The 13,558-nt window shown below is 38.2% G+C and overlaps 1 protein-coding gene across 1 annotated transcript in view; it reads right to left on the reverse strand.

The window, feature by feature from the left end:
* Positions 1-461: 461 nt before the first annotated feature.
* Positions 462-13,558, reverse strand: part of PDE1C (phosphodiesterase 1C) — a 173,486-nt gene continuing 160,389 nt past the window's right edge. The window contains exon 17 of the mRNA XM_030971433.1: positions 462-593. Within this exon, the coding sequence (XP_030827293.1) occupies positions 580-593 (14 nt within the window). The 3' untranslated portion in view covers positions 462-579. The remainder of the gene's footprint in view (positions 594-13,558) is intronic.

Raw genomic sequence — 13,558 nt, forward strand, 5'->3', positions numbered from 1 at the left:
AATCCCAAGAAATAGTCAAATGGCTCTACAAATTCACTGTGCTTATTAATAAAATCTTCTATAGGGGTAAAACTGATGTCAAATTCTGTCTCATAGCAATTGGAAAAGGCTTTCAGTGAAAAGAAAAAGAAAAAGTTAATTATTATCAAGAATTTTTTGATTTTTTGATTTTTTTTCTTTTATATTCTTTTGCATCATCCTAGTGTTGGTTTCACCAGCTGAGGCATAGCAAAGGGCAAAAACAGCTTTTGAAGAATACTTTTTTCTATTTGCTTAACCTGTCCAGTAAAATGGAACGATTTACAATGAAATCACAATTTGACCTTTTAACAAGAATCCTTCCGAGAAAAACCAACAATAAAAAACATATATACATGAACAAACAAAGAAAATTAACAAAAAAACCAAGGCCCCCACCCTTGAACCAGACTCATTAGCTGTGAAGTAGCCAGTGAGAGGATGAGTGTTTTGAAAGCTGTTTAATTCCTTTCCCAGAATCTGGTCTTTGCAGGAGTAGAACAGGAATGAAGGTCAGATAAAATGATGAAAGGGATTTGCAGTGTCTTTTTAAATATATTTTTACTCTTCTGTACCTGGAAAAAGAAAAAAAAAGAAAAAAGAAAAATAAATAGAAAAGTGTCAAATGCTGCCTTTCTCCACTTTGTCCAAGAGGTAGATAATCTGGGAAAGTAAAACAAGGGTATCAGTTTAGACAGCCTCATTTTCTGCAAGCACTGAAGTTTGCGTAACTGTTGAAAGGGTACAAGGTGAGGCATGCCAATGCATACCTCTTACAGGTACAACTGGAAATATCATTCTGTCCTAAACAAATTGAAATCTATTGTGATCAGACTAATCCAGCTAGAATTCAAACTTAGGAATGAAGAAGATCACATAACAGAGTCCATCATGCATAGATCAAGAGGTTTTAATAGGTTTCCTTACTGTGGGGTTCCCTTATCATCTTTCATCAACAGCTTTTCCAGCACCTTTTTGCTTATGAAGGCAAGAACGTTGTACAAGTGGTTTAAAATGAAGAAAAGCAGGTGCTCCAAACACAAAAGAATGCTACATTTTAAAAGCTGTTTGCTCCCATTGAGCTTTCAGTGAAAAACACAGCCTTAAGTATGGAGAGGCACCAAAGATATAACAAAAAATGTATATTTTACAATCTGCTTGACTCCTCTGTCAAATATTTATAATCCCTTGGCCTCATAATTAGGTTATGTTTGACTAATATTATCCTGAATGTACAAACAAACATAACTGTTTTCTATGTAGTTATACTACAAGTGCATCTTCACAATAAACAGATCTCCTTGAGAAAGAAGTATAGGCAAGGAAATTTTTGGTTATCTCTGGTGAAAATTGACAGTTTCTAATTAAAGAGGAGAGTCCATCCAATTTGTCTCATAACCATCACTAGAAATCCTCTGAAAAAGCTTCAAACAGGAACATGAATATTTTACTCTATATTGGCTGTTCTAACTGGCTCCCTGAGAACACCTGGCAGATGCTGTAATTCTGGCAATGCTTATATCAGGAGAGTTTTAAAGAACATTTGAAAGAGTCTCTCAAATAAGGACATTCAGCCCAAGGAGAGATGAATTTACCTGTAGGGCTGGGCATGCCTTGGAAGACATTATTGCATCAAAATATCTTTTGGTTCCTTTCAGGAAACCAATTTCTTTTGCACTCAATAATCTATTTTTTTAATGGTATTTGGGCAAAGGAGAAAAAGGACTTGCAAAACGAAGATCTTTACTGCTGGACTGCATTGTCTGTGTTGAATGTACACAGCAACTGCACAGATCTACTAGTGAGTTGGTATCTTCTACCACACAGATAGCAGGGGAACATTTCCTCTCAGGATGGTCACCCGTAAGTTACTACTACCAAATCTTGCTCACTGATGCAATTCTAAGACATTGTTTTAAAGAATTAGGGTTTCAGCATTTTATTTGATTTATTTAGATTGAGTTGTCACATTTCCAGCATAATATACAATAGGCAGTAGTAACAGCCATAACAACAGTAGTACATTTCCGTGATGTTTCCCAACAGAAACATTCAGCCTGATTTACTGTCATTAACAGGATCATAACAATCCCATGACACTTATAATTAGCCACATTTTAAAGAGAAAAGACTGACCCAGAAGGAAGGGTAATTATTTGGGGCAGGTGGACTAAATGACATATTTGAGCAGTATGTATTTCTGAACTTAAAGGATTTGCTGAATCACACCAGGGATCTGAAACAGAGCTCGAAATACCACCTAACACATGCTTCTCTTCCTATGCCATCCACACTTACAAGAATTTTAACCCCTCCCATCCCAGGTAATGAAGCAAGGCAAAATGCAGTTTTCTCCATTCTCTGGAAGTTCCCTGCCTGTGGAGAACTGAGTCAATGCAGAAAGGCTGTGGATGTCCCAACCATGGCAGTGTTCAAGGCCAGATTGGTTAAGGTCTTGAGCAACCTGGTCTAGTGGTAGATGCCCCTGTCCATGGCAGGAGAGGTTAGGACTAGATGATCTTTAAGGTTCATTCTAACCCCTTAACTTCCTATGATTCTGTGATAGCTTTATATTTCTGTTAGCTACCTCATCAGCTCCAGCAAGAACACAGCAGCATAGATATTGCTCTGAATTGTTTTTCTGCTTGGTGGAGCAGAAGTTTTGGTTTTCTTGCCAAATTTCCCATTGGATATAATAGAACTTCCTTCAACTATTCTAGCTTTGGATAGATTCAGCCTCTTTCTCAATTAAATACAACAGCTCTAGTGTAAATACTAGCATGTATCAACAGAGGTAGTGGAAAGAGGAAAAAGAATGAATATGCAGTGCTCTGTACATCTAAGACTTTAAGCAGTCCACTTAGCATATATTGATTATCATTATCTGAAATAGCCTTGCCTGAATACACATCTCAGTCCTTCAGTGTCTCTGAGGAACTTAAGTACTCAAGGTTGAGTACTGGCCTTCACTTCAACTGCTAATGTGAATGCTAGTGACTTCTACAACTTTTCCATGTTGTGATACCAGCACCCACTGTGAGTCCATTTCTGCTATCAGTTTCTAGTTTATACCAAGGCATTTTTAACTTTGGCCTGCTGGACTATGAAGCTATATATCTAGACAGGCTGAAATACTGAAAATACACCACAGTTCATATTTTTCTTCACACAGAATTCATGAATGAGCACACCCATACAGCAAGAAAGCTGACTGTCATATTTACACAGTAATTATACCCTCTTAATAATGTTTTGGAGTCCAAAATCTTAGAAGAGCTTTCCCTTTTAACAGTTGGCATCTATTCTGCCTGTCTAATTCAAACTTTAAAAATCTGCTCCAGATCAAACTTTCAAAATCTGCTCTCTCAACATAGTTGGAGGAGAAATATTTAGACTGTGGTGAGAGTTTAAACTAACTCAGAAGCATCTGCTCTGTTTTGGGTCCTGCTCCTCACCAAGTATAATTCACAGACGTGGTACTGGTTCTATCACTGAAGGGGTATCAGGGACAGCCAAAGGTGATACAGAGACTCCATTCTCAGAAGGCATGAAATGATGCTTTATTATTAGAAATCTACAGTTCTTATAGAAACAGTGGTGGACCTAAGACCTGATTGGCCTTTAGGAATCTTCTCTCACACTATTGGTGAACTATGAATAGCACACTCTGAAGAACCATATCTATAAACAATGGTTACAGAAAGACATAATAGTTGTTTGAATTCTTCTGTCTAAGTTTCCCACAGCTTCTAAAATCCTGGGAGAACTATGTCTGTCTCTGTTCAGAGGATACATAATTACTACATTGGTTCCACCAACTGGAAGTGGAGAGCTGACCTCTCCCAGCACTGCTTCTGATAGCGGCCAGCTCTGCCGCTCGAGATAAATGTGCGCCTTTTACCTCCTCCCCTTCCTCTCCAGCTGTCAAAACCACAGTACTGCTCAGAGAGGGCTTAGGACACTGTTGAACACTAGGGACTTCTACCCTTTGTTGTGTAAGAGATGGGAATGATGGGTACTTAAGAGACAAAAGATGTGACCAGGATAGGGAAGGGCAGGGAAGGGATGCAGCTTGCTTCAGTCTTGCTGCAGCTGGGGGAGCGAGTGTGGTGGCAGGGAAGCTCAGCGTTCTTGGGAAACGCAGAGATGCCAGGAGCCATGGCTGGAGGTGAGGGGCTGGGCTCAGCCCTCTCTCTCTTTCTCTTTCTCTGGGGATCGGAGGGCCGACGGCTGTGGTTTTGGTGCCCGACTGCTGCTGCCCGAAGGATTTGCTGCCACTGCGGAGTTTTGTCCTTCACTGCTTCTCCTTGACGTGGGTAAGCCTTTGCTAGCAAGAGTGATCATTGAACTGAGAACTTTTCACCTAACCTCACTGGGAGGGACCCTCACTATCTGCTTGGGTGTCTCAGGGGAAGCTCGGAACCTGGACCCCCGACCACTCTCTGGAGGGAGCATTTCCGGGCTGCTTGAGGGAGTCCGGCTGCCACGGATATTTTCAGGATATCACACAGGAGATGTGAGAGCCGAAGGAAAACCTTGTGAAAAACGCCAATCACTTGTTTTCAAAATTTTTAAAAGTTTAATAGTAATAAAAAATGGTTATAAAAATAGTAACACAATTAGAGTAATAATAATTTGGACAAATTGAGTTAGGAAAATATGAGACAATAAAGACAAAGAACTACGGATATCCAGGTACCTTTTTCCAGGCAGCACGAGCCCGGGAAAAAGGACACCCTTTAACAAAGGAATAACCTCTTAAGAATAATAGCCTGTTGCATATTCATACACTTCATACATGATGCATAAATTCTATTCAAATACAGGATTCTGCCTGGTCAGTGTCAATTTCTTTCTTCTAATCCCCATAGCGCCAAAGAGGCGAAACGGAGTCTATTTCTTCTGATAGGAAAGCAATAAATTCTTTTCTCTGAAAGATTTAGGTGTCCTGTGGTTACTTATCTGATAAGAGTGCCTCATTCCTTTCTTAGAGAGAAAAAAGAAAAACAAACTCCACTAACACAGTTCTTATTGTGACTACAAAAAATTACCTTCTAATTACAAGACTACATTCACTATTAAAATGTTAATACAGCACTACTAATCAATACATCAAAAATCCATTTGGTAAATATCTGCGTAGAGCCATATAATATGCACTTTTCACAACCTGAAACAACGCCTTCCCTCCACCTTCTCTCTCGTCCTCGGGTCGCCCTGCTCCTGCTGTTTTCTGCCACTAATTCGGGGGGTTTTGCTACACTTTAACTCGACACCCCTCATCCACCGGGATTCCTGCTGCTCCTGCCGTGGTTTCGGCGTGTTTGCTACACTTTGTTTGCCACCTGGGGTGTGGTTGTCTCTGGTGTTACAGCCTGCTGCTCCGAGGTTCCTCCTACAGACCAGCTCGCCACCCGGAGAGGCACTGAGACCGGCTGCTCCCCGTAAGTTTCGCAAGGGGAGCCCCTTTTCCTTCTCTCTCATTACCCAAGCCCCCATTGCCACGTGCGGAGGGGGCTGAAGTTGCGCCACAGAAATGAGCCGACAGCGCCCCTGCTGGCTGTCACCATAACTGCACCAAAAGGGAAAGTGCCTGCAGCCGAGAAAGGCCGTTACCGGGCTTCTGATTTTTTGTTTGTTGTTGCTGCCGTTGTTGTTGTTTGTTTGTCTTGTTTTATATACATACATACATACACACACACACACACATATATATATATTAGTAAAGAACTGTTATTCCTTTCCCTATATCTTTGCCTTAAAGCACCATAATTTCAAAGTTACAATAATTTGGAGGGAAGGGGTCATATTTTCCATGCCAGGAAGGTTCCTGCCTTCCTTGGCAGACAATAATTTAAAGAAAATTATTTTAAACCAAAACAGACGCTTCCCAGTGGCATCCAGTGTCAGGTCAGGCTATCAGGACCCCTATCAAGCCCTATGGTATTCAAATTGCATTCAAAAGAAAAATCACTTTTCTTTCCTAAAAAAATAAATGCTGAATGAAGACTGCTGGACAGTATGGTGTAGATTAAGGAGTCTTTGGGCAGGGGTTTCAGCATTTTTTTCACCATCTATTTAGCCTGCTTGAATGCCCATGAATGAAAGTGTGAGGTTCTTGCAGGGTCCTTGTTTTCTCTGCTCAAATTCTGAAGTATTATAACCATACTTAATTCTGAAGGAAGCACAGGATGGCAGCACGATTATCCATGACTATACTATTGAAAATAAAAGGGAAAAAAAGAGAGGTTATCTCATTTTCATTAACCTGAGATTCTCTTGTCACATTGCAGTGAACATGTGTAACACGGACTGTCAGTGTTACATCCTAACATAGTGGTTAGCAAAAGGGTTGCACTTGAAGGAAAGTTCAATACACAAAGTTCATGTGCTATGACTCTAGCCTAGAAACAGAGTTGCAGAGAGAGTCTAACAAAAAGTAAATGAAATTATTAGTGGTACCAAGAATGTGAAAGGGAAAAATTACTCACTGTTTCTCACAATCCAAGAAGGGAATTACCAAACAAACTTGCAAACAGTAAACTTGAGAAGAATAAAAAGATGCTCTAATTTTGGTTTTTGTTCATTAAGGTCTCTTCTATGAAATGATGTCACGCAGGTGATGGAGAGCTGAAGGGACTTCTGGTCTATGAACGCTTGAACAACCAGTAATGTTGTTCAAGCATTCATAGCAAAGCTGACATGGTGTTTGAAAGTAGCTTCTGGCCCAACTAATTAAAAGCATAGGTTTTTCAAAATGAGATTATTTATTGCAAGCCCTGCTGCCCCCAGAAGCCAGCTCCATCGAAGCACTGAGTAAAATGACAAAAGAAATTGCAAATTCTTGTATGGCCTTTGATATCATAAAACAATTACTACTGATGCAGTGGACAATGAGGTGAAATAGTAGTCTGAGTACCTGCATCTCACATAATCTATAATACGACAGAAGTATTTGCAGCTGCTGAGACAGATTACCAAATCTGCCACTTTTAATTCCTTTTTAATTCCTTTGTGGACTCACTCAGCATCTTACAGTTTATAAAGGAGTAATTTTTCTTTTTTGTAAGCTTTTTCCCTCAAACCTGTTATTTCTTCTCTCCCTGAATACTAAAGTGGGTTTAGTCATAATCTGCAGCTTTTCCACCTCAAAAGGACCATTGAAGCTATTTCTAGTGCTCAAAATAAAACAAAGATGTTGAAATCTAAGAACTCAGTTCTCAGACTGGATCATCCTGTCTCCTACTAAAGCCATTTGAAAGCCTTTCAAAGATAATTATGACCATGAAGAAATAAATTCTGTATAGTATGGTATTTTCTTTCTTAAATTGCCTGAGAGATGTATGAGGCCTAAGAAGCAAAGTTCAGAAGATCAATGAAATAAAGAAGAAATATGCATCATAAGTTAATTCATCTCTGTTATTGGTGTGTCTAATGAATGAGAAATTTTGAAGTGATTATTTTTTCAAAGAAAACAAAATGCTATTTGAAGGTGCTTGCATTCTCTTTAAAGCAAGGGAAAACAAGAATAAATGCTCTTGGGAAAAAGTTTTGAATATTTGTTTAGTAAGTGAATTTAAATAACATCACTCCAATTTAGCACACAACTCAAGTGCATAGTATCAATTTTTCTATGATGAGAAATAGTATTAGCATAGAAGATATCCTGGTTTTGGAGCTTTGGCACATAATTGTGCCTAAATAATTCATGAAGCTACAAATTTCTAGCTCTTTTCACACTGATGTTGAGTTTTATGTTGGCTTGACAGTTTGCATTCCACTTGACCTAGGATAACATCAGTGATGAAAGAGATCAGTTTTGGTTTAATATATGTCATTTGACTGCCAGCATATTATGGAAATATATCTAAGCAGATAAAAATATAATGAATACACTGGCAAAGGTTTGATTACACAAAGTAATTAATGAGTTTCCTGAATAAAGCATGTATGAATGAAATTAGATACTTACTAGGTAAAGCCACCTAGAAAATTAGGTGCAAAATCTTATTCTATATTTGATAATCAAACATAATTCAAACTTCTGCATATGCTTGGGGTAAAAGCTAGATAATTGTTTTCATAAAGAGATATTCCATTGTGGATGGAAACAAGAACCCCAGTCCTTCTCAAGGAGCAAGGGGGATGAGTTGTGTGGTGGGTTGACCTTGGCTAGACCCAAGATGCTACTCTATCACTCCTCTCCTAAGCTTGACATGGGGAGAGAATATATAAGGAAAGGATCATGTTTTGAGATAAGGGCAGAGGGAGATCATTAACCAATTACTGTCACAGGTAAAACATACTTGACTTGGAAAAATTTATTTAATTTATTATTAAAATCACAGTAGGCTAATGTGAAGTAAAACCAAATCTTAAAACATCTTTCTTCCACCTCTCCCTCCTTCCTGGGCTTAACTATATTCCTGATTCTCTACCTATTCCTCCACAGGGAACAGAAGGACAGAGAATGAGGGTTAGAATCAATTCTTCAAACATTGTCTCTGCTGCTCTTTCCTCCTCATGGGAGGACTTCTCATAACTACTGATGGGCTTGTCCTTGGTGGGTGGGTCCATCTTGGAGCTGGCTGGCAGTGGCTCTGTCAGACATGACGGAAGCTTCTAGCAGAAAGAAGCTAGCAGAAAAGCCACCCCTCCAGCCTATCCCACTACCAAAATCTTACCATGCAAATCATAGAACCTTCCACAGGAAGAAGGAGAATCAAAGCCAGCAAGGTATCCAGTCACATATGTGAATTAGAATTTTGTAATAAGCACTGGGCTTCTTTGGCAGAGTGACTAAAACAAAAACTTAGGATAACGCCTAGCTCTGGGTCAGACACAAGGAATTAGTGTATTTTTGCATGGCAAAATGTCTGTTGGAGATTGGGGTTTGGGTAGGGTAGTGGGGTGGATAGATAGAAAATAAAAGATCAAGCTGAGCTTTTCATCTAACTAAAGCAAAAGTTTTTTTGTTTACCATTTACTTAATGGCGGATAAAAATGTGAAAAACCATTTCAAAGCAAAAATTCTCATTTGGATTTTTTCAATATGTCTTCAGTTTTTGTTTATCACTTGTTTTTAATTACACTTAAGCTCCTAAACACTAAAAAAAAGATACTTTTCAACTGATAACAGTTGTTGACCTTCTTCTATATTTGTTATTGCCTGCAAGTACCAGGTTTTGAAGTTAAGAAAAGGAAAGGAGTGGTTTAGAAGGAGAGAAAATATTGAATAGCCTAGTGATGGATCAATTAATAAGTAATAAAGATTAGACTTTTCAGTCATGAGTATCTGGGTATGTGCATGTTGCTTTTTTGGGATGGGATGCCACACCTTATAAGAGTCATCCTGTCTGGTTCCTGTAGCTGGTATGCTCAAATTGGAAGTTAGCTGTTTTGTGAGTTGTTGAAGATGCAATCTAAATGTCACCAATGTCTTTTGAAGAGCCATTTCATATTCTTCCTTCTTCTCATGAGAAGACATGATCTTGTTTCTCTTTCAGGACTAAGTGTTGCGTCAGGAAAAAGAAGCCTGATTGTCACTCTACCAAACATAATTCTTGCAGCTGGCAGCAAAGAGGACTTTCCTCTTGCTGAAGTGGAAAATTTCTATGCATCATTGCACAGGCAAATTTTCCTAAATGGGATGAGGACTATAATAGAAGCAAAATCACAGCTGTATTCCCCGACTGGTGCAATAAATTAATTCATGGTACAAAATCAAGGAACAATTTCTGCAATGCACTGTATAAATTACACATTGCTCCACGTCTCTAGGACCATGAATGTTATCCCTGAGGAACAATGCAACCATGTGTCATCTCTGAGCAGAAATATATCTAAAGGACCAGACGTCATGTGGAAAAATGTTCCCCATACAGGTAACTACTCAAAAAACCCTAGTTAAGTTGCCTCCAGTGATGATTTTTTTTCATCATGCACCTGAATATTCCAAATATTCACCTAAATCAAGACAAATTGAATTCTCAATTTTTCAGCTTGTCATATAAAGTAGCTTCAAAAAGCAATCCAGCATCTTAACAACCATGTATCTAGGGTCCTATGAATAATAAAAAGCAGGCTAAACAAGAGACACATGAAAGTCTCAAAGGAAAAACCAGGTGCCTTCCATAAGACTTACAAACACACAAAACGAAAATGTTGCAAAATCATCTGCATAATTATAAAAGATACCTTTTTACATATTCCGTATATTCTCACCAAGCAGGCATACCATGGTGATGTACTGTTTGCCTGGTCTAGATACTAACAATGTATTTTGCACTTAGCATCAAATATCATATTTATCTGCTATTAAAACAGCATAAAACCTTCTTCAGAATGCATTCTTCTATGCAAATTCCAGCTTGCTTCAGGTGCCACTTGCTAAATTAGACAAACGGTTTCTTTCAAAAAAGCACAAAGAGGATTTTAAAAGCTACAGAAACTATTCCACCCCCCCTCAGTTATCCTATACTGCAATACTATGGAACAATTGCTCAGCAGAGATAGATTACAGTGAAATATGTCTTTTGGGAAGGCAAAATTCCTTCATGTTTCAAACAAGTTTTTCCAGAACCTAACAAGTCTTTCTGATTTGTAACTTGGAGCCATAGCTGTTAATGTAATTCAGGTAACAGGCCATAAAAAAGAAGTGAGAAAAGGAAGGAAATTGTCTTTAGTAAGTAGACTTAGACTACAGTCATTCCAACTTGCCTGTGCTGCTGGATTATGACACATAATATGCAGAGCACTATCAAGCAGCAAGGAAAAATATAATGTCTTTGCCTTACAAACGGAAATGGATTTTTTGCTTCTGACAATAAGAAGAGATCAGTTTATCTTTCAAAGCAGAATTAGAAATGACACCATTATTTATATGACCTGTAATTTACCTTCTTACCTCTCTCAAGGAGACATAGACATGCTCTTTTTTATATGTTTGAGTAACCTGTTTTAAAACAACATCAGAATCATGAATATTACATAAGCAGGATTTCATCAGACATAGTGCTCATTGCTACGGCATGGTCTTGGCTAGATTGACACATACAAAAATTGTATCTTGCAGAAGGCTGCAAAGACAGTCAATATTCAATGGTTGAGAAGTTTTGGCGAATGAAGCTGGGAAGAATCCTGTTAATTCAACCCTCTCTGAATAATTGTAGACACCTTATCATGGTGTCTTCTCACCACCATGTTCCTATACCAAAGGCATTGTCAGATAACATCTGTGCCAGCTACTCTGCCACTTTATTTTTGGGACAACTGGGACAGAAAGGAATGAAGGCTTTAACTTAATAATCAGGGAAATTTTCACTTCCTGATCAAGAAATCATTATCAAGAAAAATTAAGACTGAAAGGTAGCTCTACATGTTGGCATGGGCAATGTACAGAACTCAAAGGAAAAGCTTTTAACTACTTATAAGCAACATTATATCTTTTTAAAAAATCAAAATAAAGAAAGCTAAAACCTCCATATCTGAAATATAGTCCATATATTAAAAAGTCTACATGTAGTATTATATTACATTATATTATAGTGACTATATTCTATTCTAGTGTGTTGCACTGCATAGAAGAATGCAGTACTGAAGCAGATCTGTCAAAACACACGTTTTGCTTTGACCATGAGGTGGCAGTACTGCTCATCACATAGCCAGAGCACATTAGGCTTTCACTGTATGTACCAGCTGTTGAAGATGCAAACATCCTGTATATTTCCATGCTAAAAATGCGCATTGCCACTAGAGTAATAAGTTCCTAGGACAAACACACAAAAAGGGAACTTTATATTTATCTACAGTTGGTACCTGAGAGAGTAATATTTGATTGAATTGACTGTTTTCCCCAAACCAAGAAGTTATACTGAAAACTTTGCATTAACATTGCAGAATCTTTTCCCAGTGAGGAAAAAAAAATGAGGATGTGGTAGAAATTACCTGTGAAAGTGTTAATCATAGGATCATACAATCAGAATAGTTTGGGTTGAAAAGGGACCTTTAAAGGCCATATAGCCCAACACCCCAATGATGAGCAGGGATATCTACAACTAGATCAGGTTGCTCAGACCCCTGTTCAACCTGACTTTGAATGTTTCCAGGAATGAGGTTTCTACCATGTCAATGGAGATAATGTTCCAGTCATTTGCCACGATTACTGTAAAAAATTTCTTGCTTATATCAAGTCTGTAATGGGGAAGAATATTTTTTTCATTTGTTGTTAGTTTTATTAGAAAATAATATTATTTTTAAAAAAGTTTGGAATGTAAAGAAAAATTATGTCCATGGGCTGGTTATAATTTTCCATTCAAAGACTTGCCAATCAATGATTTCACATGAGAAAATTCAGTTTCCCAAAATGGTTCAACAACGTTCTATCCCACAGGAAACACTTGTGCTGATGATGTCTCTGACAGGTATGTATCTTTATTTGTGAAATGGCATCCCCATATTCATTTTCTTGAAACTGAGAAAAAAGGCAGTTGTGGGTAACAAGCAGTATCTCCTGCAGGAAAAAAAAAACAACCCAACCCAACCAAAAAACAACCAACAACAATAATATGAGGATCAGATTAACATGAGAAGAAGACTAGTCACTAGATTCCCCATGCAGTAGAAGGACAAGCATATCAGAATTATTTTGGCATGTATGTATGTCTATAAGTAGATATTACAATAGCTTCCTTTGTATATAATTTAAAAAGCAACTTGGATACATATCCTGCAAAGATTTATGCAAAATACTGTCTGCAGCTTTCTTTTCTGGGTGCAGGATGCCTGTGCAGTAGGACAGAGTGTTGTCAGTTGGGTTCAGGTCTTCAGCTGATGCAAAAGGGTAGTGGTGAGAAAGTTAAAGCTTTTATTTTAAACATACACAAATGGGCCTGTTTAATACAAATACTCCCCAGCTACACACTGAACAGAGGTTGTAAAACCCAAGAACAGAACAGAGGTTTTAAAACCCAAGTACCCTTGACCCTGAAAAAAGTCCAGGCTGAGTTTCACCCAGCAGCAAATTACATGTGGTGAGCACATCATAGCCATAATCTCAATCTTTCGAATTGTTTAATCTTTTTTCCAGCATGTGATGTGTGAAAGACCATGCACTGGCACAAGAGAAAGCATATGTTCAAGTAAACAATTTAGTAGTCTGCCAATAGCTATGTATTATCCATGGATAATGTTCCTTTCTCCATACCCCTCACATGGCTGTTAAGGAGATTTGCTCTGAAGAGGATAATGGATACAACAGGTTGTGCAGTATTTGGCAAAGCAGAAGTGCTATTCCAGTGTTTTTCTTTCTAAGGTGCATAATTCATAGTATTTTTTCTGATTTTTATCAATTAGATAATTAGCTATAATCTGCCTCTACACTGTCTGAATGACAGAAGCAGTCTCCCTACAAATTTTTTTTGCATGGTTAGAATTGCTTATTCACTGTAATCAGTTGGTCCCATGGTACCAGTCTTTTCCCTAAAGAGATTAACTTAGCTGTCTCCTACAGGACAATAGATCACAAATATAAATAACACCA

Source organism: Camarhynchus parvulus, chromosome 2 (genome assembly GCF_901933205.1).
Source record: "Camarhynchus parvulus chromosome 2, STF_HiC, whole genome shotgun sequence".
Taxonomy (NCBI): Eukaryota; Metazoa; Chordata; class Aves; order Passeriformes; family Thraupidae; genus Camarhynchus; species Camarhynchus parvulus.